The sequence below is a fragment of the Blennius ocellaris genome, assembly GCF_963422515.1.
Source record: "Blennius ocellaris genome assembly, chromosome: 2".
In the NCBI taxonomy this organism is placed as follows: Eukaryota; Metazoa; Chordata; class Actinopteri; order Blenniiformes; family Blenniidae; genus Blennius; species Blennius ocellaris.
Window position 1 is genome coordinate 3,131,872 of NC_137651.1, and position 24,467 is coordinate 3,156,338.

The 24,467-nt window shown below is 44.6% G+C and overlaps 3 protein-coding genes across 4 annotated transcripts; 1 reads left to right on the forward strand and 2 right to left on the reverse strand.

Annotated features, from left to right (window-relative positions):
- Positions 1-6,729: 6,729 nt before the first annotated feature.
- On the reverse strand, positions 6,730-10,051 carry foxa3 (forkhead box A3). The gene is made up of 2 exons (XM_080507375.1): positions 9,662-10,051; positions 6,730-8,331 (listed from the first exon to the last, which is right to left on the reverse strand). The coding sequence occupies exons 1-2, from the start codon at positions 9,731-9,733 to the stop codon at positions 6,991-6,993; spliced, it is 1,413 nt and encodes a 470-aa protein (XP_080363501.1). The 5' UTR covers positions 9,734-10,051; the 3' UTR covers positions 6,730-6,990.
- A 3,436-nt stretch (positions 10,052-13,487) lies between these two features.
- On the reverse strand, positions 13,488-18,377 carry irf2bp1 (interferon regulatory factor 2 binding protein 1). 2 transcript variants are annotated; one of them, XM_080507671.1, is made up of 3 exons: positions 17,370-18,377; positions 16,976-17,270; positions 13,488-16,637 (listed from the first exon to the last, which is right to left on the reverse strand). In XM_080507671.1, exons 1-3 carry the CDS (start codon positions 18,368-18,370, stop codon positions 16,620-16,622), a joined length of 1,314 nt encoding a protein of 437 aa, XP_080363797.1. In that variant the 5' UTR covers positions 18,371-18,377; the 3' UTR covers positions 13,488-16,619. The 2 variants fall into 2 exon arrangements, with proteins under 2 accessions (XP_080363797.1, XP_080363796.1); XM_080507670.1 differs by having other exon boundaries at positions 16,912-17,270.
- Positions 18,378-18,838: 461 nt separating this feature from the next.
- Positions 18,839-23,348, forward strand: polr1g (RNA polymerase I subunit G). The gene is made up of 3 exons (XM_080507694.1): positions 18,839-18,961; positions 19,761-19,911; positions 21,669-23,348. The coding sequence occupies exons 1-3, from the start codon at positions 18,874-18,876 to the stop codon at positions 22,462-22,464; spliced, it is 1,035 nt and encodes a 344-aa protein (XP_080363820.1). The 5' UTR covers positions 18,839-18,873; the 3' UTR covers positions 22,465-23,348.
- Positions 23,349-24,467: the final 1,119 nt, after the last annotated feature.

Genomic DNA, 24,467 nt, shown 5'->3' on the forward strand with positions numbered 1-24,467 from the left:
CCAGAAAGAAATAGTCACTAAAACACATTCATTTTCTTTTTTCTGTTTTCTATTTCGTGTGCAGTGTGATAAGATGTACAATATAGCTCAAAGGGAGGCTGATGAATATTGTTTCAATAAAGAGGTGCCAATGTATCTTTATTGCTTTCCACAATGCCAGGTAAATGAACCAATGAGGAATCCGCATGGTGCCAACAACAGCTTTAGTGCTTCAGGGTTTCAGACGGAGCCCTGCAGATGTTTGTTTAAAACACCTTGCAGAACGAGGCTCAGGTTACAAACACGCTCGCGCTCAGTCAATATGATACTTTCCTGGTATTTCAGGGTGAACGAGTTATATTTCTTGTAAACATTTCTGAAACCTTCGCAAACTTTTGCATACGTCTGCATTTTTACTCTCAAAAAAAGTGGATATATGCTCAGTAATTTTTGATGGGAAGCAATAATTCTGTTATAGCAATGTATGAAGATTAAACTACCTTCCAAAACCTAAAGGTTCCATATGTTTTTCAACAATCTCACATCAGTGTCAGACGTCTAACAACAAAATGTATTCAAAGCATATTTCCCCAAATCCAGTCTTGGTCCTGAATTTCAGGCTAAAGACCTTCTAGTGATTCTACTGAGAACAGTTTCTGTTTCTGTGTCTGTCGACAGACTCCAGGCCCATCTCGGGCAGAAAAGCTTTCTGGTGTTTCAGATGAAGTGGTTTCCCTGTTAACTGGTGCCCCTTTAGCATCCCTTGTTGCTGCTAATAACAGACGTTAAAAACCCGACAGAAATCCGTAGCCGTCCCGACGAACGCCGTTTAACAGCTTTTGCAATGAAGTTTCGAAGTGTCATACCTTTTTAGATTCTTATTTTATTATATGCTGTGATGAGCAACAACGATGGACTTCATGGGAAGTCTGGTACCATTTAACAGGGAACCCAGTAAATCTGAAACACCGGGACAATGTTCTAATGTATCTGGTGGATTTATCGCTGCGACTCGTAGGAACGCTCTCGTTCAACCATTTTGAACCAGAATGTGACCCAGAAGGAGAGAATCCTGAAGGTGAGTTAAAAATATTGTGCGTCTGAATGTTACTTTGGTCGTATGTGTTGTTACAGTTACTAGCAAGTAGCTAATGCTAGCTCCTGCTAACTGTTACAGTTTTTCATATTAGACTGAATTTATTCACTATAATGGTAAACCTTAAGCTGTGGGAGGGTCAAAGTGAGTATCACGACCAGAGGGAGGGGTTATTTCCCTGCATGACATCATGAAGGGAAAATCTCTGAACTGTCTGTTTGAGCACACGTTCGCTAAAAAATGGAGCAGGTGAAGGAGATGACGGACCTTCTTTGCTTCTGGAGCCTCATACAGGCTATGGGGACACATATAACTGTTGGAAAACCATGAGAAAGTGAATTTTGCATCGTAAGGGACCAGACTATATGAACTGCAGCAGAGATGAATTTATTGTGACATCCAGACTGTTATCAGCTGTTTTCCAAGAGACTCACAGTTGGAAATAGGGTCAGCCGAGGATTACAGATTAAAGGTTGATAATAGATGTCACATTCACCTTTTTGTCTTTTTTTTTTTTGCTAAACTCATTGAGGTTGTTTGGATTTACCTGGTGGCAGATTGTGATCAGGGGGGGGGGGGGGGGGGGGGGGGGGGGGGGGTTCCTTCATGAGAAGACCGGAGCAACAGGGACCACTAACAGTGTGCCTGGTCTGCTGATGGCAGAGGAGACGAATCATGGTGACATTTCAGAGTGAGGCCAACTTAGTCACACCTGGGCCAGCCTGGTGTGTGTGTGTGTGTGTGTGTGTGCGTGCGTGCATGAGTCTTTGTAGCTGTGGAGACCATACCAGGCAAGCCATTCGATTATCTTATCAAGCCAAACTGCTCTGAAGGGACCATTGTGTGACGAACTGGCTGTGTTTCACACTCGGACCCATTAAGCGTCTCTTTCAAGCTGTTGTGTCTGCATCTGTAAGTGCTGCTGCTGCAGGTCCACATATTGACGACGCATCATTAAAAAAAAAAAAAGACTGAAGTTATCAGAGGAGAGCCGGAGTTGCTGCAGAAACAGACGTCCCATTAGGCGCACCTCTGACTCATGGATCGAAATTCAAGTTAAACAGAGAGCTCAACATGTGCGTGTGAGCGCGGCGCCGCTGTCTTTAAGCCTCGGGGATCACGCCGCACTCCACGGCAAAAGAAAAAAGGCCGCGACTTCGCGGAAGAGCCGGGCCGTCCCACATGTGGACGGGAGGCTTGGCGGCGGTTCAGGGGAGTTTGATTCCAGGGAAGAGCAGCTGCAGCAAAACAATTAAAGGAAGATCTAATCATCTCTAACAGTTAGAAAAACCGTCACATAATCACAGATCATCAGCGGAGCCAAAACTACTCCAGTTCTTTACTTAAGTGGCAGCACAGATACTTGTTTGAAGAGAAAGTTTGGTGAAAGTAAAAAGGAAATGTAAAAAGAAAAACATCCCCATGGTAAAAATTTATTTATTTTTTTGTTTGTTTTTTGTTTTTTTTGTTTTTTTTTATTTGGCTTCTAATCCTTCTTTTATAAAGATTTGGGTTTTTTTAAATTAATTTTGTTGATGCATTATGGTTTTTAATGGCTTGTTTTGTACCCATTTCGGTGATGGAGGAGGAATCACACACACACGCACGCGCACACACACACACACTCACACACACACACACGCACGTGATAACTGCTGTTATTTAATACTGCGTTTGCCTTCACTATTAGAACTGACACAGGATGAGTCATTTTGAGTCAGTTATACTAAATTACATTCTTAATTGGAAAAAAAAGTTGGAATAGCCTGAGTTTATATATAACACAACACATTCCACTGAAATGTTTTTGATTTTTCCAATGGAAACAGGAAGTTGTGGCATATATAGAATAGAATAGAATAGAATAGAAATACTGTATCCTAGAGGAAATAAATTACTCAATGACTGTACCTTGACGGGGATTTTCTGATGTCTTTACTTTACAAACATATGTTGAAATATCTAAGAACTTGTTGTTTTCACTCCCTGAGTTAAGAATGAACCATTCTTTCCCAGGCAGACATGTTTGAGAGGAAACTTAAGAGCCACCTTTTAAACCAGAGTTTTAGTATTTATTTGTTTATTTATTTATTTGATTCACTTCTATTTTGGAGTGTTTTGCAGATATACTTATATACTGTCTTATTCATACTATTCCTAGATTTCACTAATGCTATGACAGTTTTGGTTTTTGGGTTTTGTTTTGTTTTTTTTCATTTTAGTTGTGTATGTTAATTTGAAATGATATTATCTTTGTTTTTCCTCATCCATTTATTGGCTTTATTTTGAACTGGGTCCTTCTGTGTGTATGTGTGTTTGTGTGTGTGGGAGGTTGAAAAGGGATGTGTTTTTATTGCATTTAACACTTTGTGTTTGCCTTCTTAGCTGTAAAGTTAAAAAGAATTTGAATTGCCTGTTTTTTTTTTGTTGTTTTGAGAAAATCTGCGTCAGTAGTATCAGTTTCACCAGATCTTTGTGTTTAACAGTATACTGTAGTAATTCAGCAGGTGTTTGTACTCCTAAACCATGTTTGGCAACCTCCACATCGCTTCCTGTTTCTGTCACATCATCAAATATTCTGGCGAAACATCGAAATAGTAACCAGCTTTGGCACACACATAAAAAAAAACAGTGCGGTTTTTGGCGTGTTGCTTCCACAAAGCGTTTACAGAACTGATTATACAAATATTATGACATCATAAAACACATAAAACTCGTAGAAATGACTGAATGCCAATTTGTAAACAAAAGTGTGTTCATGTGTCCTGTAAACCATGTTTAAGCTACTTTCTTATCTGGTGCAATCAGACCCAGTAATATAGGGTTAGGGTTAGGGTTAGGGAATATTTCACATATACTAAGAAAGCTGTTTATTAGTGAAATATTTCTAGTTTTTTGTCACTTCCTGTTGGATTTTACTCCAGAGAAATGTCCTATGAGATATGTTAATTCCAGAGAAAGTACTCATTCAACTAATCTGAGAGCAGAGGTATCAAACGTGAGGTCAAAACGTGGCCTTCAAAAGGTTCAACCTGGCCTCACGATGACCTTTCTCAATGTGGAAGTTAAATGTAAGACCATTTGCATCTTTGATCGCACTATTTTACAAAGAGTAGTGACTTCAAACCAACATATGAGCCGGGAAGTCGGCGATGCAGCAGTGGAAGCTTTACCGATAGCAACGTAGCATCCAGACGATGTCCGTGCTGTGAGGGTGTATTTATGAAAATGTGCATGCTTAAGGCTACGGACACTGTTTTCTGAGAAATGCTGGGCTTTTTTAACATTAGTCTGAAGGGAAACAACATGGCAGAAAAGAATTGTCCATTTCGATGCCTAAATAAAGCATAAAGCCACATGATTTATTGCATTTCTGGACGCGACAAAATCCAAATTGAAAACAGGACCTGCAAGTAGCTATTGGACATGTTAAATACTATATTTTACACGAGGAGATGTCGTTAAATAATAAAAAAACACCTTTGTATCTTTCAAAATGTAAAACAATATTCCGGTAAATATACTGTTACTTTTTCACGACAGTCCAATTGAAGGTGGACACACCTAGAATACACTTCAAAATGTCTTATTTGCCAAAAGACAAAGTTAAAAGATCTTTTACGTGAAGGACATTTTATTTTTATTTTTTTAGGATAAGATCTGAGCTGCAGTTTGAAGAGCCGAAGCTGTGCCTCTCCTCTCCTCTCCTCTCCTCTCCTCTCCTCTCCTCTCCTCTCCTCTCCTCTCCTCTCCTCTCCCCTGCCCTCCCCTCCTCCTCTGTTTGTGTTTTGTGGACGGTCTGATAGTTTTGATGGTGCCGGGTCAGGGGCAGGTCAGTGGTTCTTGGAGCGGCCCGGGTCTCGCTCTGCAGGCCGGTGAAGCGGCCGGCCCGGCGCAGAGATCCGCTTTGAGGCTCTCAGTGTGATCCGGGCCGTGTTTAGTCTAGCAGTCCTACATGTCACACACCACGGTCATTTGGTCGGGAGCTGTTTCAACAAGACGCTGCTATTGCTGCGCCAGCCAGGTGAAAACAGAGCGAGGGAGAGGGAGAGGAAGCGGTGATTGATGGAGCAGGACGAGTCTGCGCGGCGCTGCCAGTCGGACAGCGTCATCTCCCCAAAATATATCTGCACTTGATTTGTTATTGCAGCGTTTCTTTCACCCAGTGACTTTTAGAGACGCTGTTGCACAATCGAGAACCATTTGCTGTGAACAAACTAAAGGTAATTTTTTCGATATTTTCTTTTTGTGTGAATGAAAGGAACGTCTTGATGTCAACAGGATGAAGAAAGGTTAAATAAAACAGCTTTTGGAACATTTCCAACTCCAAGCGAAAGCTCTCAAGTGCTTTTCTGCAGTTTCGGGGGGAAAAAACAAACAAAACAAATGCACATGTTTTTTTTCTCCCCACATTTTTTGCCTTTTTAATAAGAAAAACAGAACATGAATTATTTAAATCACATGTAAACCAAAAGAAACAATGACAACAACAATATATTATACCAGCACACTGTGAAAGGTTGAAAAGCAACATAGCTTAAATAAAAAGGCTTTTTTTTTTCTCTCTCTCTCCTGAAACTTAAGTCCATTAAGGACGCTGTGTGACCTGAACCTTCTGCATGCTCTGCCGGTTATCAGTATATTCCTTCAACAGATTGTCCATATATTGATCTCTTATCAGATCAGCAGTCATTTGAAAGAAAAGGCACTTTTTCCCCCCCCATTGGATGTCGAGGGTCATTTGACACCGTTTGACTTTGGTACACTGATCCCATTGAGCTGATGGATTGGCAGTGTAAAGGAGGGTGGGTTCCTAAGCATTGTTGTAACACTCACACACACAAACACACACACTATCAGCCCACCTGGATAGCGGGAGCTCCATAGTGCAAAGTACTGTATGCAAATCCTCCCATAGTGCATCTCTCCTCCCCTCCACTGTTAAAAGTAACTGAGCGACCTCTCAACCATCTGTCACCCCAAACTTTGTTTTCAGTAAGAAGTGAAGAAGAAACACATCATCATAACTATTTTTTTTTGGTCTTTTCTTCTTTTTGTTTTTGTTTGTTTTGTTACCACAGTTTCTTTGCCATTTTCCAGATATTCGTCCTCCTTTGTCCTCCAGCAAAGACAAAATGCATTTTTTTTTTCTTCATATTAACCAGAATAACAAACCACTTTTGTACAAATTTCATGAGCTACATTTACATAGACGGAATGCCTGATGGGACAAACAAAAAGGCTGAACAATATGTTGTAACACACAAAAAAAATGAGCTTAACTGTCTCCCATTTGCAGTAACCTGAAACTCAAGCTCACATCGTCGTTGTAACCGGTCGACAGAGCACGCTATATAAGATATATTAAACTTTATCCCCTTCATAAATAAATGCAAATATCCTTTCTCCCCCCCCACATTACTTGTATTTACATGTTATACAGAGCTAATTGTTGCCTCGCAGTGCTCCTGAGACGCCGTCTGGCTTTGACTTCCACTCTGAAGATGACTCCTCATCATCGGATGAGACACTTTCTTCTTTTTTTTTTTTTTCCTCATTCAGCTTTTCTGTCCTCCGTGTAACACCCCCCCCCCCCCTCCCCCCAAACCAACAACAAAAAAAAAAGAGCGAAAATGTTCTTTTGGTCTCTCGAATGCGGCAGCCATTTCTGACAAGCGTCCCTTCGAAGGCCACTGGACGTGAGCCAGAGAGGGAGGGAGAAAGAAAGAGGAAGATAACAAGAGAACTGGGTGTCCATTTTGGGAAAGGCAGAGAGAAACTAGTCTCCATCTTGGCTCGCCTCTGCAGACAGGTGCGTTTGTGTGTGCGTGTATGTGTGTGGGTGTGTGCGTGTGTGTGTGCGCGTGTGTGTGTGTGTGCACGTGTGTGTGCGTGTGTGTGTGTGCGCCTGCACATTAGGAGGCGTTGAGCACCGAGCGACTGTACAGAGTTTGGTAGTACGCCCCTGAGTCCATGGCCGAGGGTCCCTGGCTGTCGTAGATCTGCTTGGCTCCAACCGGCGAGGTCCCGGCGTAGCTGTTGTAGGCCATCACCTGGTCCTGGTAGGACTTGAGGTCCATCTTCTGCTCATTGGACATGAGGTTGGTGATGGAGAAGGGGTGGTTGAAGTTGTAGTGGGGGTCCAAGGACTTGAGGGCGTCGTTCTGTAGGTCCATGTGCTGCTGCATGGCACTGGGTAGGAGGTGGGCGCTGCCGACGAGAGGCTGGGAGTGGTGGAGCGGGTTGGACGCCGAGCTGCCCGACAGGGACAAGGAGGACGGCGGGATGGAGGAGGTGGCGGAGGAGGACGCCGGCAGGGAGATGGGTGGGCTGTGGAGGTGCGAGGACGACAGCTGGGGGCAGTCCAGGGGAACCAAGCTGTTCCGGGGGTGAGGCTGGTCGTCGGAGGATCCCGGGTGGGAGTTGTCAGAGTGGGCGGAGTCGGGGCCCTCGGAGCCCCCCGCGGGGCTGTGGTCCTCCCCTAGGTGGTCCCCACCGTGGCCTCCTTTCCCCGAGCCACCCTCCTGGTTCTTCCCTCCCTTTTTCGCCAATTTGTCCTCGATCTTGAAGCGTTTCTGGCGCCGAAGGTAGCAGCCGTTCTCAAACATGTTGCCCGACTGGGGGTGCAGAGTCCAGTAAGAGCCCTTGCCCGGCTTGTCCGGCGAGCGAGCCACCTTCACAAAGCAGTCGTTGAAGGAGAGCGAGTGGCGGATGGAGTTCTGCCAGCGCTGCTGGTTTTCCCGGTAGTAGGGGAACAGGTCCATGATCCACTGGTAGATCTCGTTCAGGGTCAGCATCTTGCTGCCGCTCTGCTGGATCGCCATGGTGATGAGGGAGATGTAGGAATACGGCGGCTTGGCGTGGGTGAGGGAGCGTCGGTAGGGCTTCGGGGGGACCTCTTTGGGCCCGGCCCGGTTCAGGGACGTGGTGGAGGGATACCCCAGCTGGCTCATGGACTGGCTCATGTTCTGGTAGTGGGCCAAAGAGCCCAGCGTGGTCGGAGCATTGGGGCCCAGCTGAGTGAGCGGCCCCGAGCCGAGGGAGGACGCCACCGGGGAGAGCGACATGTGGCCGGGCCCTGAGCCCATGGAGGCCAGCGGGGAGCTGCTGAGGCTGGAGCTGGGGTAGGCCATGTTCATACCTGCAGGGGAGGAGGTGGCCGGGTTCAGGTTGATGTAGCTGTTGATGGTTCCCATAGAGCCCATAGAGCCCATAGAGCCCAGACCAGAGTTCATGGTGCCTTGGGAAGAATACATCTGAAATGGATGGAAACCACAAAAACATGAGGCCACATTCAGGAAAAGAAAAAGAAAAACTTACATGTACCATAGAATTAAAAGAAGTAATAAATATTTAAATCATGTGATTGGGATAAGGGATCAGATGAACACCTCTGCCGCAGCTTAATTAAATACATTTAAATTATCGGAGCCAAATGAATATGGAAGGCAAGGGCCTTGGTTCTCCATTTAAAAAGCGACTCCTTATCAATGCACAATGAAGCTCTCAGTGTGCGCAGGGAGGACATGGATTTCACACGGCGATGTTAACCTGAAAATGCGTAAAAAGCGCGTCACGGTGCCTCCCGGTGCAGACGGCCTGAGAGCCACGGCCATGGAAAAAAAACACCTTTACGCCAAAGTGTGGAAAAAGGTCACAATCTCGTTTTTGTGTTTCACAAATGAAAGGAGAATATTTAAATTTGACCCGATGAATCTGGTTCAAACGAATTCCATGCGCCTTTTTTTTTTTGAATCTGCGACATAATAAAGACACCTCACCTCGTTCACTGATTGAAAGTTAAATATTATCCAATTTTATCATCTTGGTAATTTCATCAGCTTGAGCTGAGGTGAGAAGTGAAGTTGCTGATGGAATTAACTCCTAATTGAATTAGTGGGTGAAAAACTCTCGTTTCATTTGCACCTCAATTGTGGCAACACGTCAGCAGCTGTGGAGACACAATGAAATAAAAAAAGGCCCATTGATGAGCAAATGTCTTTAAAAATAATAGAAAGTTCAAAATAGACGAATACTTCTTCCAATTTATTAGATACAATTTATATTTTTTCAAATACAAAATCGAAATAACTTGAAAACGTTGCGTAGAAATTGGGAAATTACTTTGTGTTATCAATTTTTTGGTTTGACCTAATATTCCTCATATATAACGAGAATTTTCTTTCCTTTTCTGCAAAATAACACGTTTACAGCCAGAAAAGGTTTATTTTTCTAACTTATAGGCTAAGTTTTCCCTTTTCTTTTCTATCATGGGCACTTTCAGGACGCATTAAATCAAACAATTAAAGTGGGCCAAATTAACTACTTTAACGCATTTTGGTATTTATGTTGTCCTCGTGATCTTATAATTTAAAGTATTTGGATCAAATATAAACCAATAAATCTGAGTTTATTATTTAATCAGAGCAATTCGGTTTCAAATCCTGAAAAGGGGGGGGGAATGTTTCTCATCTTCTCTTTAACGAACACTGACAAACTTTAAGACTTTTCCGATCAGACATTTTTTTTAAAAGTCATGCAGGTTGTTTGTCATTTGGTAATTTCTGAGAGTGAATGCGGGTTTACCTCGCTGGCCTCACTGTAGAAAGTAGTCCATTCTGGTAAATCATGCGCTTCCATCTTCACAGAGCTCAACATCCCCAATGCAGATCTTTGGAGGAGAAAGTTTTATCTACGACCAGATTGTTTGAAAAATTAAAAAAAAAAATTTTTAGAAAATCCTTTGCAACGGTTTCAGAGGAAATCCAAACGGAGAGGAAACTCCTTTCTGTTGAGAACGATTCTTGCGTTTTGACTTTAAAAACAAACAAGCGATAAGAAAGAAAAAAAGGTGACGATCTCCTGTGCTCCTGAAAGAGTTCAGTCAATATTTCTTATTTGTCAGTCATCCATTGTTTTGGAGATTTATTCTTGTCGTATCTCAGCAGACATCAGGTTCTTCTTGCGGGCCGTCTCTCTCTCTCTCTCTCTCTCTCTCTCTCTCTCTCTCTCTCTCTCTCTCTCTCTCTCTCTCCCTCTCTCTCTCTGTCCGCGTTGGCCCTCGGGACGCGGTGCGTAAAGTTGGAATGAGAAAACACACAGTAGCCCGGAGAAACCTGGACTCCCCTTCTTATAAGTTCCCGGCGGCTCCCGCTCCGCCCCTGACCACGGGATCCAGGAAGGGGCCGGCAAAAAGGCCGATGTGGCCCCCTGGCGTGCTGTATATTGGCCCCGTGGCAACACCCGGGCCACCCGGACTAGCAAGTGTCTCTCGGCAACAAAGTGAGTTTTTTTTTGTGTGTGTGTGTGACACAACTTTTTTCATATTTTTCCAAACGCGGATGTGCTGACAGTGAGAATCATGAAGCAGTTTAGAATCAAATTATTCAGACAAATATTAATTAAGAAGAACTCTTGTTTCATTTATACTAAAACAATCCATTTATTGTTTAATTTTATTTTGGAAGATTACAACCAAACATCAACACTTCATTTGATTAAATAAAAAAATGTAATTTTACTGCAACTTTAAAGGAAGGACTTTTCCTGAGGAATATGTTTCACTACTGAATAAGGAGCCTCAGGACACCACAGATCTCAATAATAAAAAAAAAAATAAAGAAAAGCAAATCAAAACTTAAAAAATATTTTGCTTTCGTGTAATGAACATGTAGAAATTATGATAACACGAATGGGTCCGAGTGCACCGCCATTTGGTTCGTGCGTAAATTTTCGCGTAAATGACTTTCTTTCGCCTTCGAGGCCAGTGTATAACGTAATTGACATGCAAGGTGCTCTTTTACGAACCTAATGAGTTCGATTTCTTGATAGATACGTTTTTATCTCCTGTTTTTGGCCATTCGGGCTTGCATCGCCACACAGGTATAGTCAGATGCGCTTCGCTGTGCGTATTGGAGGCGGCTGAATATGAGAGCTCCAATCTGCATGGGAACGCCCCTTTTCTATTGTTTCAGAAATGCATTCGTGGATCGACGCTGTAGAAAAGTACAATAAATAATGTAATCCTCCTGTAACGCAGAGGGCCGGGCTCCTGCGCGGCGGAATACACATCGGGCCTCGGTGCAGACGGAGGCCTGTGAATGTCAATGCCTCCGTCTAATGGCTGCTCAATGGAGATGTAATTGATGCGCAGGCGGGAGGTCGTGAGGATTAGACTGCCAAAAAAGATCCCATGGAAAAAGAAGAAGAGAAAGAAAGAAGAAAGAAACCAGGGAAAGGGTTTCCGCACGAAGACGCACCCAAAATATGCAGACATTTGAGCGCGGGTCTCCAACACGGGGTGGTGGAGTTGATCAGCTGTCTCCTTCCGTTTGACATCCGCCTGAAGGCCTCTGGCTTCACACAAACTACCCTCAGACACATTTATTCCCTTGCTTTATTCGATCACATCGTGCGCGCCGTCACCCGCACAGGCCAGACATTATCACCTGATTGCAAAACGCCGTCAAGTCCATTAACATGTGGCAAGAGCCAACACCTCCACATCTGTAATGACGCAATTAAACCTGGAAGAGATTGTTTAATCCCATCCGGACTGTGACGGCACGAGTATAAAAAAAATAAAACGAATGGTGATTGGGGGTGGGCGTGGGGGGGGGGCGGGACTGGGGTGCTGTAAAATACGTGTTTCATTTGTAGAGGAAATAATAGAAAGGAAGACTGAATGGATGCATTTAATCTGAAAGTATAAGCTCATATATTTGAATTATATCACAGACGAGTGGTGCATGTGTCATTATTCAGCTGGATGTCTCGTTATAATGACTGAAACGTGTCGCTCGTATTATACTAAAACACGCATGCGTAGAAACTTAAAAAAAAAAAAAAATCAATTTTGAGTCCTCTCTCTCTCTCTCTAACAAAAGCTCCAATGAGCTGAGAGAGTGATCTGCATCTCAGATGGAATTCTGGGGACGAATCCTCAACCTCCTCGAGGAGAGACGCGTCATCAGATCGTCTATTCTTTGTGACAAAATTCATGTGGACAGCGCCATCTTCTGGTCACCCAACTGGAGGGGTTTTTCTCCACCTGCTCCACGTGCTTCAATGGATTCAGAATCTTCAGGCTATTTGGAGGCGGCGGTCTGATCATCCATCGTTCACTCACTCATCCATCCATTCATCCACCCGGGGGTCTGCAGCCTGAAGCTTCTGGAGCCACATGTGGCTTCTTTAGCTCTTCTGCGGTCGCTCCTTGAAAAGCCTTCGCTCAATTAAACCTAAAATAAACATTTTAACCCGTGTTTTCATTTTATTTATGCAGACAAAAGCATTTTCAAAAGGACTTTGAACTCTTGGCCTTTAAGGGCTTTTATAAAAGGCAAAACCAAAATTGACACCGATGGAACTGCTGGGGAATAAAAGACAATCTATAATCACTTCTAAAAGACAATAAAGCTTGAAATGGGAAACACACAAAACTGCTTAGAAAATAGCTCAAATATCTAATATATTTAGCATTTACAGATTTTTAAAATTAGACTTGTTTTGTCCTTTTGTCTTTATATGTATATGGACTACTGAAAACTTGAATTTCCCTTGGGATTTATAAAATATACATCCACCTCTATCTAAAACAAGTCAAATGTCAAAAGTGTCTGCAAATTGCTGAAAAAGAAGGTTGAATCCTCTAAAATCAGGTATAACCCCCCTCCCCCCCCCACACACACACACTATTTACCGTCCTACAATGGAATTGAAACTTCATAAATGCAGGTTAAGACACAATTTGTTCATTCATCAAAACTATATATGAACCTTTTGAAGCTCCTCATTTTAAAGGTTAAACGTGCCATTTGGCTCCACTGAAATCCAATTAGATGAAGTAAAATCCCACAGAATGGCTGGCCCGGTCGTAAAGGTTGCAGACCTTCGTTCGTTCGTCCCCAAATCCACCCGTGGAGGAACCTGAACCTGCTGTGAGACAACAGGCCTAATCACTGTTCCACCCAGAAATATCCCTCGGCAAATATAGTCCTCCAGACGCACACAGCAGGAAACGAGTGTCGCCCAAACTCAATGTTTACAAATGAGAGCCCTGGTGTGTGGAATCTCGTGTTGAGGCCCCGTTATCAGTTTCAATTTAATTAAAGATTCAAATGCATTCGTTTTCCCTCCTCAAGCCCGAAGACAGGCCGGGACACGCATCGGAAGCGTTTGGTTTCCTCCCACAATACAAACAAATGTGAGGTAAATCGGTGTTTCCGCGTTTGGTCTGACGAGCAAGTGTAAAAGATGAAGTAACAGCTTATTTAAAAGATAATCGAACGGTTCAAACACCCCAAATAGTATGAAACAATTCTGGACTGTAAACAAAAAGTATCATTTGGTGATCATTGTGGAGGCAGTGGAGTAAAAAACAACAAAAAACAAAAACAAAGCTGAACAACAGTCATGTTTCCATTCAATTTATTCCTGGTTTCTATTTGTACATGAAGCTGCAAGAAAACCAACAGATCGACAAAAATAAACGGCACATAGAACTTGACAGAAAGGGGGGATGCAGAGAAAACAAATAATGGCCTGTCATCTTTTTTTTTTTTAATTCATTTATTTTTTTTAAACAAAGGCTTCGGATAAAAAGCGAGAAGCCGCCTTGATGGACAATTGAAGGGAAACAGATTGAAGCGAGACGTTAACGAAGCCGTCGCACTCCGACTTCCCCTGAGGTTCACACACACACACACACTCTCTCACACACACTCTCTCACACACGGATGGTAAACATTTGGGGAGAAAAGGCACTTAACGAGGGGATTGCATGACGTGCCAGTGCACTTCAGACGACGTTCTCTCTACGACGGACCTGACCCGTGGGGATGTTTTGGAGTTAAGCGTGCGCCGGAGACGATACGCGGTGAAATCCTGTAGACTGGAGCGGCTTGACGAGGGAACGTTATAATGCTCTCTGTATATATATTTTCTTTTTCCACGAACCATTTACATCCAGAGACATCAGCTAGGGCATAAAAGTTACCTTTGGTTTGTCGGTGCTCGTGTACTGATTAGTACCAACTGCACGTAAAAGACAGAATCCACCCAAAGAGGAAAACCTTGTTTAACCATCATACGGTTGATTATTCAGATTTAAATGAGACATCCCTGCACTTTTTATATCTGAAGTAAAACTGTTATGAATATGCACACCACATATAACAGTGGTTTCAAACTCTGTGGGGCCAGTCTTTTTTCCCCTCCAGATGTCGTCGAATATTAAAATTGCACATTCTAAAGTAAAAGGTAGATGAAGACGCTTGATAGTCGCGCGGCTCAGTTTCTGGTGTGTGTCGATTGTGGGCCTTGTTCACCAGAAGTCGCTCAATTTGGAACCAAAATAAAAAGGTTAGAAACCACTGATAATGTGTTTTAATGGAACATTTCGCTCATGACTATGAATGGAAATCAAACTGGATTGTATGAAATGGAGAAACTCGTCTGCCTTTGTGTGGATTCCACCTTTAGGAAACAAAAGGTTAGAGAAACGATACGCACTTATAGAATTACATATTTCAAACGCTTGCATATACTACGACTAAGGATTGCACATACATACTATTACAGTTCTTTACAGTATATAACATTTAACATTCTAGTATAAAATATAGTCCTAGGCCTATCAATAGATATCTGTTTTTGTTTTTTGTTTTTTAGTATACATTCGGGGTAAAGCGTAGGCTGGGCTGGATCCTGTGTGAAAGCAACATTTCAACAGAGTCTCTGCAGGCTGGTGGAGGCTTCCACCGCTTCATTCCACACGGCACACATTCTCCTTTCTCCGAGGCGGCGCCGTCGGGAAGCCGACGGGAGAGGAAAATAAAGCGAAAAGCAACTGGCGCACGGAGAAACGCTCACTACTACTGGCATCCTGTCCACATCTGGAGCCGCTTCCAATGTTTGCGTGGAGCCTTTTTCTTCTTCGAAAAATTGTATTCCGTCTTGAAGCGGTGAAACAAGAATAACAATTTGAAAAAAAAAAGAAAAGAAAAAAAGGTAAACTTCTGTTACCATGACGACGGGTTTCATGTCAGTTGTAACTTGTAGAAGCTGCGTGTTTCATTTAGATCAGCGACGGGGAGACTGATCACCGAGAGCTGCACAGGTTTCAATGTAAACCATACTTAAAGGACACGGAGGATGGAATTTAAATCATTGATTGCAACACATGTGTAATAACGACGCGACGGTGCAGTGGGGAGCACAGAGGCGTCCAAACTACTGCCTGTCATTCATTCTTCGTCGGCTTGATGCTTATCCTCGTACTTGCATTGTGTGTACTTTTCATTTTGGGATTGTTTATATGCATTTTAGTTCTGAGGACAATCACAGCAATAAAGTATATATATATATGATGGCTGCAGTCATATTTAAGTGCATTGAGAAAGAAAATTGAAACCGTAGATTTTTTTTTTTTTTTGTGGCCCAACCAAAGCATGGAGCAATAAAATGTGCTGTGTGTGTGTGTGTGTGTGTGTGTGTGTGTGTGTGTGTGTGTGTGTGTGTGTGTGTGTGTGTGTGTGTCCACAGAGATGCCTGGTAGTCAACCAGTTTCCCATCTCTGATTCAGATGAAGCCCGAGCAGAGAACTTGGCGTTTTGCGTGAGGCGGTTCAGCTGAGCGCCTGAACTGCTTTGACTCTTCATCACCGCTACAAATCGGAGCCGTGAGCTTGTGCCGCATGCTGACCGTCGCCGATTCAGCTCACGTTGAGCATCTGTGCTGGAGGTTTGTTTTTTTTTGCTGCATGACACTAAAGAGTACAGCAGCAATCCAAGTGTATGACGGGCCAGTTAAAGCAATGACCAATCTCATGATATGTAGTTTGAGCAAATCGGGCCAATAATGGTTGTATAACAACTACGGTGGCACACGAGGGCTGCATACAATAAAACATACAAAGAAAAATATTTCCTTTTAGTCCAAATTAAAAGGTTTCAGTCCAGCAAACACTGTGAATGAAAGCAATTCATAAAGATTATGCCAGGAACTGGATTCCTGAAGATTTCTAAATTATTCTTAGAGCAGCACCTTCACAGTCCTGTTGACACCCCATTGTTTTGAGGAGGAGTTTTCATCCGTCTCCAAATGTTCAACCAGATTTGTTTCCGTCAACCTCAAAGTACAAACCTGCGTATGATCATTGCTTTAACTGTCACCACTGATCAGCCGACTGATTATGTGAATCCAGCGGCACACCACGGAGGCCGTTTCACTCTTCATGCTCAGGTGCATGAACCTTAGGAGATTTCTGCGATTAAACCTCGAGGGTCAGCTTTCCTCGACGGCGCCACAAAAAACATATTCAAATAAAACTTTGTTTTACATTCGATAAAGTGATTAATGTCCAAAAAAAAAAAAACAAGTTGGCAAAGTCAACCCAAACAATAATTTGTGCCTGTGGTGGTGTTGACGAATCTGAGTGTTCAGTTGGTGCAGTTTGGACCTTTGATGGAGTCGCGGAGGTGTTCAGGTGTGAGTCGACGTGTTGCTCCTCCTCCGCGTCTCAGAGCAGTGCAGCGAGACGGCCTCAGGTATTGGTACGATCCTGGAGGGACACGAAAGCAAACTGATGACTCAAGAGACCAATTGTGTGACGTTGACAAGATGAAACGGGACATAAGCAACCAGCACAGTTTATATCTTCTTAGTTGATCAACATGTTTCAGAAAATAACTTTGGGATGAAAAATATTTAAACACAGTTTTTCACAAAACAAGTTTGGACTCGTTGAAATTGAACCCGGAGCTCACGAGCGTCCCTCTGAAGTCTAATCTCACAGAGCCCAATGCTGCCGTCCTATTGCTGCTTTTTGGACCTGCCTGTTGCTGCGTTCGGTCCTAGTTGCCGTATAAATCACCATCACGTCTCCCTCTCTTTTTTCACCGTGACATCCCCGCTCCCGGCGCTAGCTCCGCCTCCGGCTCCAGAGGCCGCTCCGCTCCCGGGTCCAGATGTGGCCGCGGCTCCGGGCCCCGAACCCGCCGCGGCTGCGGCCGCCGAGGTCGCCCCTGCTCCGGCGCCACCGGTGCCCAGTATGGTGGACACCTCACCCTGCATGAACGCCCACGGGGGGCTGTTGGGAGAGTTGTCCAATGGACAGCGGTCTCCGCTGGGGCAATACACCTCCCCGTCACCCCGCCGACCCTGGATGTACATCCGGGTGCAGGGGAAGCAGAACCTGTGTTTTGATGGAATTGACAGAGGAACAATAGTTACAGACGTCACCAGGATGCCAACGGGTTTTAAGAGCGACTTCGTTATTCACGGTCACACCAACCTGTGTCCTGGCATTGACGGACACTGGACAAAGTGTGTGTCTTCCAGTCTCTCGTGACACAAGGTGCAGGACAGAGTCGTTCCGCTGGTGTGGCTGCTGTTAGCAGATGCTGATCCCAGCTCTGAGGCGCCGCTGTGGGGCAACGCCGCAGCCGTGGTGGCCGCCTCCGCCGAGGTGGTGGACCCCAGCGGCTCCCCCCCAGACCTGGCGGTGAGGGGGCGCGGCTGCCTGGCTGGGGATGAGGCGGGTTTCGGACTGGTCTGGCTCACGCCCCCTGCCATGGAGAAGGAAACAGAAGCCATGCTGGCACTCTTGCTGGTGCTGCTGCCTGCCGAGGAGGAGTGGCCCTGCGTCTTGGGCTGGTTCTGGGACGAGCTGAGCTCCCGCTCCAGCTCGGGAGTGATGAAGGGGGGGATCCCCATCCCGATCCCCAGCTGTCTGCGGCTCATCTCCGCCAGCACCGGGGCGGGGAAGATCATCTGGCTGCTCATGGGGGCCGTTCTGGCGGTCAGACCTCCGGGCATGCTCGCCAGGAGCCCGGGGGGAATCCCTGCGATGCTCTGACCCACCAGACTCGGAGGGATGGCGGCTCCCAGCATCGGTCTCCGGCTGCCGCTGGGGCTCTGGCGGTTCACCTCTTGGGGCAGCTGGCCGTCGCGGTGCAGCCCGTTGGGCGGCACGCGGATAGCGCTCTCCCCCCTGCCTCCCCGGTCGAAGCGCTCGCCGTGCTGCCTGCCCCCGTCGGCCAGCGGCTCTCCCCTGGCCGAGCCGCTGTGTTTATTGGGCGACGGACCAGGTGACCTGACGTTCCCGTCCTGCATGCCGTGAGTCCGCTTCAGCTGGCGGGCACTCGCGATCAGGAACTCGATCTGGTTCGCCCCCTCGTAGTTGACGCAGCCGCGGCAGACCACCTCGCTGAAGTCCCACACCACGGTCCAGGGCATCTTGGGCAGGTCGCAGAGGTAGCACCACTGGCGCCTGGAGGAGGAGGGGGACGACATGGCCGGCCAGCTAACGTGCTAACGGGCTAGCACAGGTTAGCTGCGTTAACCTATTTAGCGTAGACAGGTGCACGCCCTCGCCTCGCGAACCACTGGCTCCCCTAACGGACCCCACGCCGCTTTAGTAAAACATCACACATCCTACAGATGTAAAATCAGTGCGAACTTTCTGGTCGATCCGGCTCTTCTTTCAAATATTTGTTTTGTTTACCCACTCCGGCCTACTCCTCTCCGCTGTCAACCACTTTCCCGACGGACGTTTCGACGTTACGTAATCGCGCGTGACGAATTGTGGGAAAACGAGTGTTTCCAAACCTCCGTGTTGGACGCAAACTGTTGTCTCGAGGCCGCTCGCGGAACTACAGCCACCGCTGACACGGAAGTGACGTCATTGAAGGGTTACAGTTCATTCCGTGTCAACACATGTGGGTCTCAACAGCCATGCGTTTCCAGGGACAAAACTTTTAATTTTGCTCGTTCGCGGTAACTTAGAATCCAGAAGGATGCCGAAACACGTGTCTCCTTCTTCATCAAGTGAAGATGAAGCGGACAACTCCTCGCCAGAACCAGCAACGAGACAGAAAGAAACCCGTAAGTTGAGCCCAATGCGCTGTTTAGTGGCTAATCTGCGAGAAGTTGCTAATGTTAATGCAACAAAATCCACTAAATTTATTGCACTGATTTGAATAAACGCCCAAAGAACTGTCATTAAATGCATGTGAAATAGTAGATAAACTCACTCTATTGAGACAATAAAGTATTGCATTTTATATTCATAAACATATCTCAATGTATGCTAGAGGCGTAACCATAACGTGCCTATGTAAATGTAATATACAATGGCTCTTGTAAATGAGACGTTTTAACTGATTTCTTAATCTTTATTTCCAGTCCTATTTCATTGAGCTTAAAATGCTCAAAACATGATATTCCACAAAATATTGTTATACCATTAAACGTATCAACAACTATATTGTTAAATAATTTGGCTAAATTAGCTTAGCGTTATGAAGTCAAATGTATTTGTCTTTATATTGCAGCCAGCTTGTAAATCCTACACGGTTGGATTTAGGGTATATGTTTCATTGCATTATTCACAGCTGAATAATATGCATATGAATCCCACATAAATATTGTTAATATATTGTATTCAAATGTCATCTTCATCAATTTAATAAATTCCCTTTTGAAGTAAAAAAAAAAACGCATCGTAAACTTCTGACTCCATCAAAAGTCATGAAGATACCACTGGTTCTCACAATAAATCCAGCAGTACAATACTTCTAGAAACATACAGGTACTAAAATCTAATTCAGTAATGAACGCTCACACAACGTTCTGGGATTGATTTGATGGTTAAATGATGAAGGTGTTTCATTTGGATCCACAGAGAAGAAGAAGAAGACCATGAGGTACCAGAGTCCTGCAGACTTTGTGACTTTCTGCCACGAGCCCTGCAGCAGCACGCTGACAGACCGGCTGAAGGACAAGAACACAGAGTTATGGCTGATTAAGGCTCCTGTGAGCTTCAAACCAGAGAGGTGGGTCTTCTCCACCTTTTTTATTGTCTCGTGTGTACTTGTCAAAACTTTCACTAAAACTTGGAAAGCATCTCGTGAATACATGCTGCTTCATGTCGGCATATTGTGAATATTTAAAACAGTCCAATACGTCTCAGTACATTGTTTCATTCAATTCCCAGTCAATATTTGCTTTTATTAACACCACATTGAAGAGGTGTTCCACTTCTCTATTGGTCCAAACAAACGACTCTCGCAGCATCGCAGAAGTAACTGGAGGTCATTTCTGTCTTCATGGTTTTTCCAGGATTCTCATTGTCTAGTTTGGCTTCTTGTTACACTGCCACCTAGGGGGTTTCACATGCTCGTAGTGGCTCTTAACTGGGTTTTTATGCAGGTTTGTGTAAATTAATTAGGTTTTTTTTTAAAGAATCTGGTGTGAACAAAGTTACTTTTGAAACCACAGAGGAGGAAATTTCACTTTTTGTAAATTCCTGGCTGTGTGTAAACATGACCCAAGTCTCCTCTTATTTAAGTTACATTGTTTTATTAGTTACATCTTTCGTTTGCGTGAAATCCTTTGAATTGCAATAATTTCTGTTGGACACCCTCTTGTAGATTTGAGGTTCCCAACTTTTTAACCTCGGAGGTGAAAAGCTGCTAAACCTCTCTCTGATCTCTTATTTAAAAAAAAACCAATACAGAGAAGCTGAACACTGGCAGACAACCAGGAACCCTTCAAAATGAAAACATTGGCAGTTCACCAGGTTCGCTCCAGATTTTAAAAAAAAAGTCTCCTGTTCTGGTTTTCTTTGATTTTTGAGAAGGCTTAACTTGGACACACTCCCCCATGATGACTGGATCATTACTGCTCTATCCTCATGGGCAATCTACACGTCACGTAAGACTGACTGAAGCGTGGTAGATAAATTTTCAGTGCACCATGTTTTCATGCTCTGCAAATACAAAACGACAGACATTTTGAATATGACAAAACGGATGTAAATAGACAAACAATTTTTTGGAGCACAGAATTGAAACCCAAGTGAACAAACTGCTCTGAAACGCAAACCGGTGTGAATATGTGGAGGTGAAACATGGCGGTCACAGTCACAGCTTGTGTCAATGAAGGAGATTTGTTCTTGCAGGTAGAATCAAATTGAATCTAATAGAATGACTTTATCTTTCCCTCGGGGAAAAGGTAGCAGTGCTCTGAGCACCAAGACATTAACATTATGTACATGTTTGATCACAGATTAAATCCTGATCAGAATAATCACATTATCACCCGATATTGTATAAAAATAACTTGTATTATTGTGATTTGGGGATAGTTTCTCCATTTGAATGAATTCACTTTTTGCGGCGACATTCTGATCTCTGTTCTCTGTTGGATGATTTTTACAAAATGTGTAAACCTCCATGTATTCTTGTACATGCAGAGATGGTTCAGTGTGAATGTGACCAGCTTCAGTCGCACAACGTGGAGACAACGGTTGTCTTTCTCTATGTTTTTTTCGTGGTTTTATGTATTGTATAGGAGAAATGAATACAGGAAGTGTCCAAAAAAAAAGATGCATGGCGTCACAGTGAGACGTAGAACCTTGGAGTGAATCAGGCAGGACGTGAAGTGTCGACGGTGCCTCGGGCAGCGCCGCCGTCCCGCAGAAATGTCGTAAATCTCCTCCAAATTCAACAGCAGCCTGAAAGAACGGTGTAGCTGGTTGTAAGGCTTTGAAGAGAGTGACGTGTGACCGCCGCCTGCTCCCTTCCTCCAGGTTCGACGGCTTCAAAGTGCCGCTGTCTGGCCTGCAGACGCTCCAGGTCCCCGCTGACGAGGCGAGCGGCGGCCAGCAGATCTACAGCGTCATGGCGTCCAACCACGGCACCTCGGCGCTCCGCCTGCTCACCTCCGACCGGGAGTCTCCAGACGGCATGGCATTGGGCCCCGCCTTCCGGGGCCTGCTGAACGTGTGCGAGAGCTACGGAGGCGGCAGCACCAACCAGGCCCCCCGGGTCGTCCCCGCCGCCCCGCCGCCCGCCATCCCGCCCGGACTCAAACAGCGCTTCCACCCCTTCGGCAGCAAGACGCCCACGCTGACCTGCGTGGCAGAGAGCGAGGCGGACGGTGCCGCCTTCGGGCCGTCGTCCGCAACCCTCCGCCCCCTGGTGGTCAAACGCTTCACGGAGGACGCAGGGATGGTGGAAGATGAGGATGATGTTGTTGATGAGGAGGAGGAGGAGAGGAGAAAGAAGAAGAAAAAGCAAGAGAAGCGGATAAAGACGCAGCCGGCCGAGCGAGTGGTGGGAGTGAAACAGGAGCCGGAGGCTTGGCTCCAGGAAGACGTGCTGATAAGCGACACCGAGTGTTCTGAAGAGAAGAGGAAGAAGAAGAAGAAGAGGAAGGACAGGGAGCGAGAGGAGGTGGAGGAGGGGCTGGAGCCCAGCGCCAGAGTGAAGACGGAAGCCGTAGCCATCAAACCCGAACCGATAGACTCTTGGTACGGCGAGGCTGCGGACGGCTCGCCGAAAAAGAAGAAGAAAAAGAAAAAATGCAAAGTGGAGCACGAATAGTTCAATCTCACTTTCATTTTCACGTCTTTTGTTTATTTTACACTTTTCGAATGTGCGTGAGAAGCAGCTCATTTACTCCAGTTTATAGACGCAAGACTGTGCTCATAAAAAGCTCAGTGTTCCTGAAAGAAGCGAACGACACGAACAAGAAAGTGGATTTATCCCAGAGGTTTGACACACCAAGCAGCCGCAGGCTGAAGGAATGCAACGTGTGTGAAAGAATAAGAGTTTGTACAGTTTCCTGTCTGTCACATTGCGATGGATTTATGGGATTATGCTCGCAATATTGTGTTTAATTACACAACCCACCTCGCCGCTTTGGCAGCAACTTCGGAAAACTGCCGCCGACATAAAGACAATAAAGAGAAAGGCGAGGATTTACCCGCCCGTGCTTCTGTAAATCATCTTGAGTCGTGTGATGGAAAAGAGAGTGTGTGTGCAGGAAAACGTGTGTTCGAGAATAAACCGAGTGATTAAAGGAAAAAAGAAGTCAAATCTTGTGCAGTGAGAAGCAGTATTTTCCTCTGAGAGCCGTGATTTCATGCAGAAGGAATGAAACATGAATTCATGTTCTGATTCACTCTGGCTTCTTCATTTCATGCAGCAAGAAGGAAACGTCTTGTGCAAACTGCACCAGTGTGGCGTCACTCAACCTGCTCAACAAGTACAAAAGGGAAACTTGGATCCGTTTGAGGGATGACATGAGAATTACAGTAACTTAAGTAATAAAGGATTAGCTGATATGATCCATTTGGTATTTTCAACCTTGGAAAAAACCCCCACAAATGCAGTCATTACAATTATTTAAACAGAAGCTAAAATGATGAAGATGGGCTGCTGGATGCCCTTGTCCAGTTTAAATGTGTAATAATATAAAAGTTCAGCTTTATGTAGATCAATATAACCTCAAGTAAATAAAACATATTCTCATCTCAGTCAGTTTTGTGTTTCTCCGATGGATTGGTGCTGTTTTCTTTCAATTAAAAAGAAGCGTTATACTTAAATCATATATTAATGGCATGTTTTTATTCAGTTTCAGATATTTTCAACTTGATTTCTTTAAATTAAAACAAAAAACACTTTCTTCCAGGCACCATCAATTTTTGAAAATCTAGGGTCAAAACGAATAATTTCCAAGTAGGATTTTCACCTTTTAAAGAAATTAAAGTTCTTAAATTATATAATTTAGTCAAAACGTGTTTAGTTTAGCTAACTGCTCTTTTAATGTTTCAATGAGATATGCTCTTCAGTATCCTTGTGTATTAGCATGTAGGGAGCAAAAATCTCGGGCAATAAAATTAAACTGGTTCAATATCAAATGTAAATGTGTATAAATGCCATTTCCATTGGGTCCCTCCACAAATATTAATACGGAACAACCTCAGCAATGATTCCTATCACATTTACACACTACATTTTTATATTGTGAGATTTATTTTAAAAATTTTACAATCACTCCATTTTTTTTTCCCTTTATGGCTTTTGTGAATCATTCGTGAAGCAGCTTTGAGATGATGGAACTCTCTAAGCACCTGCAGAAAGTTATTTCCAGATCCAGAAGACGAATGTGCAGACCTGACAGGCAGATGGCGCCAGAGTCCAGCCTTTCCTCTGCAGAAGAACATCTAACAACCTCTGAGCGCATCGTTCGCGCATCGTTCACACTCCACCATCATTTTCCTGATGCAACACGGATCTTCACAGTGGCGTGCAAATGCACGAAGAAAGGACTTAGTTTTTGGTTTCTGTTGAATGTTTCTCGGCTTCACATCTCTGACGTTCTCGTGGAAAAAAATACAAAATCTTGAGTCCAGACTCTGCGTCCTCTTCTTCTGCCTCCCCCTCTCCTCCTCCTCCTCCTCCTCTGCACCGGAGCATGGTCCTGCTTCTTAATGAGCTCAGGCACCTCTGCTGCTATCACACTCTCACCATCTGTAGTAACCCCCTGCACAGTCTGCCCGGCGTATTGATCCAGCCTCACAAGTGCGTTTGCATTTGCCCCC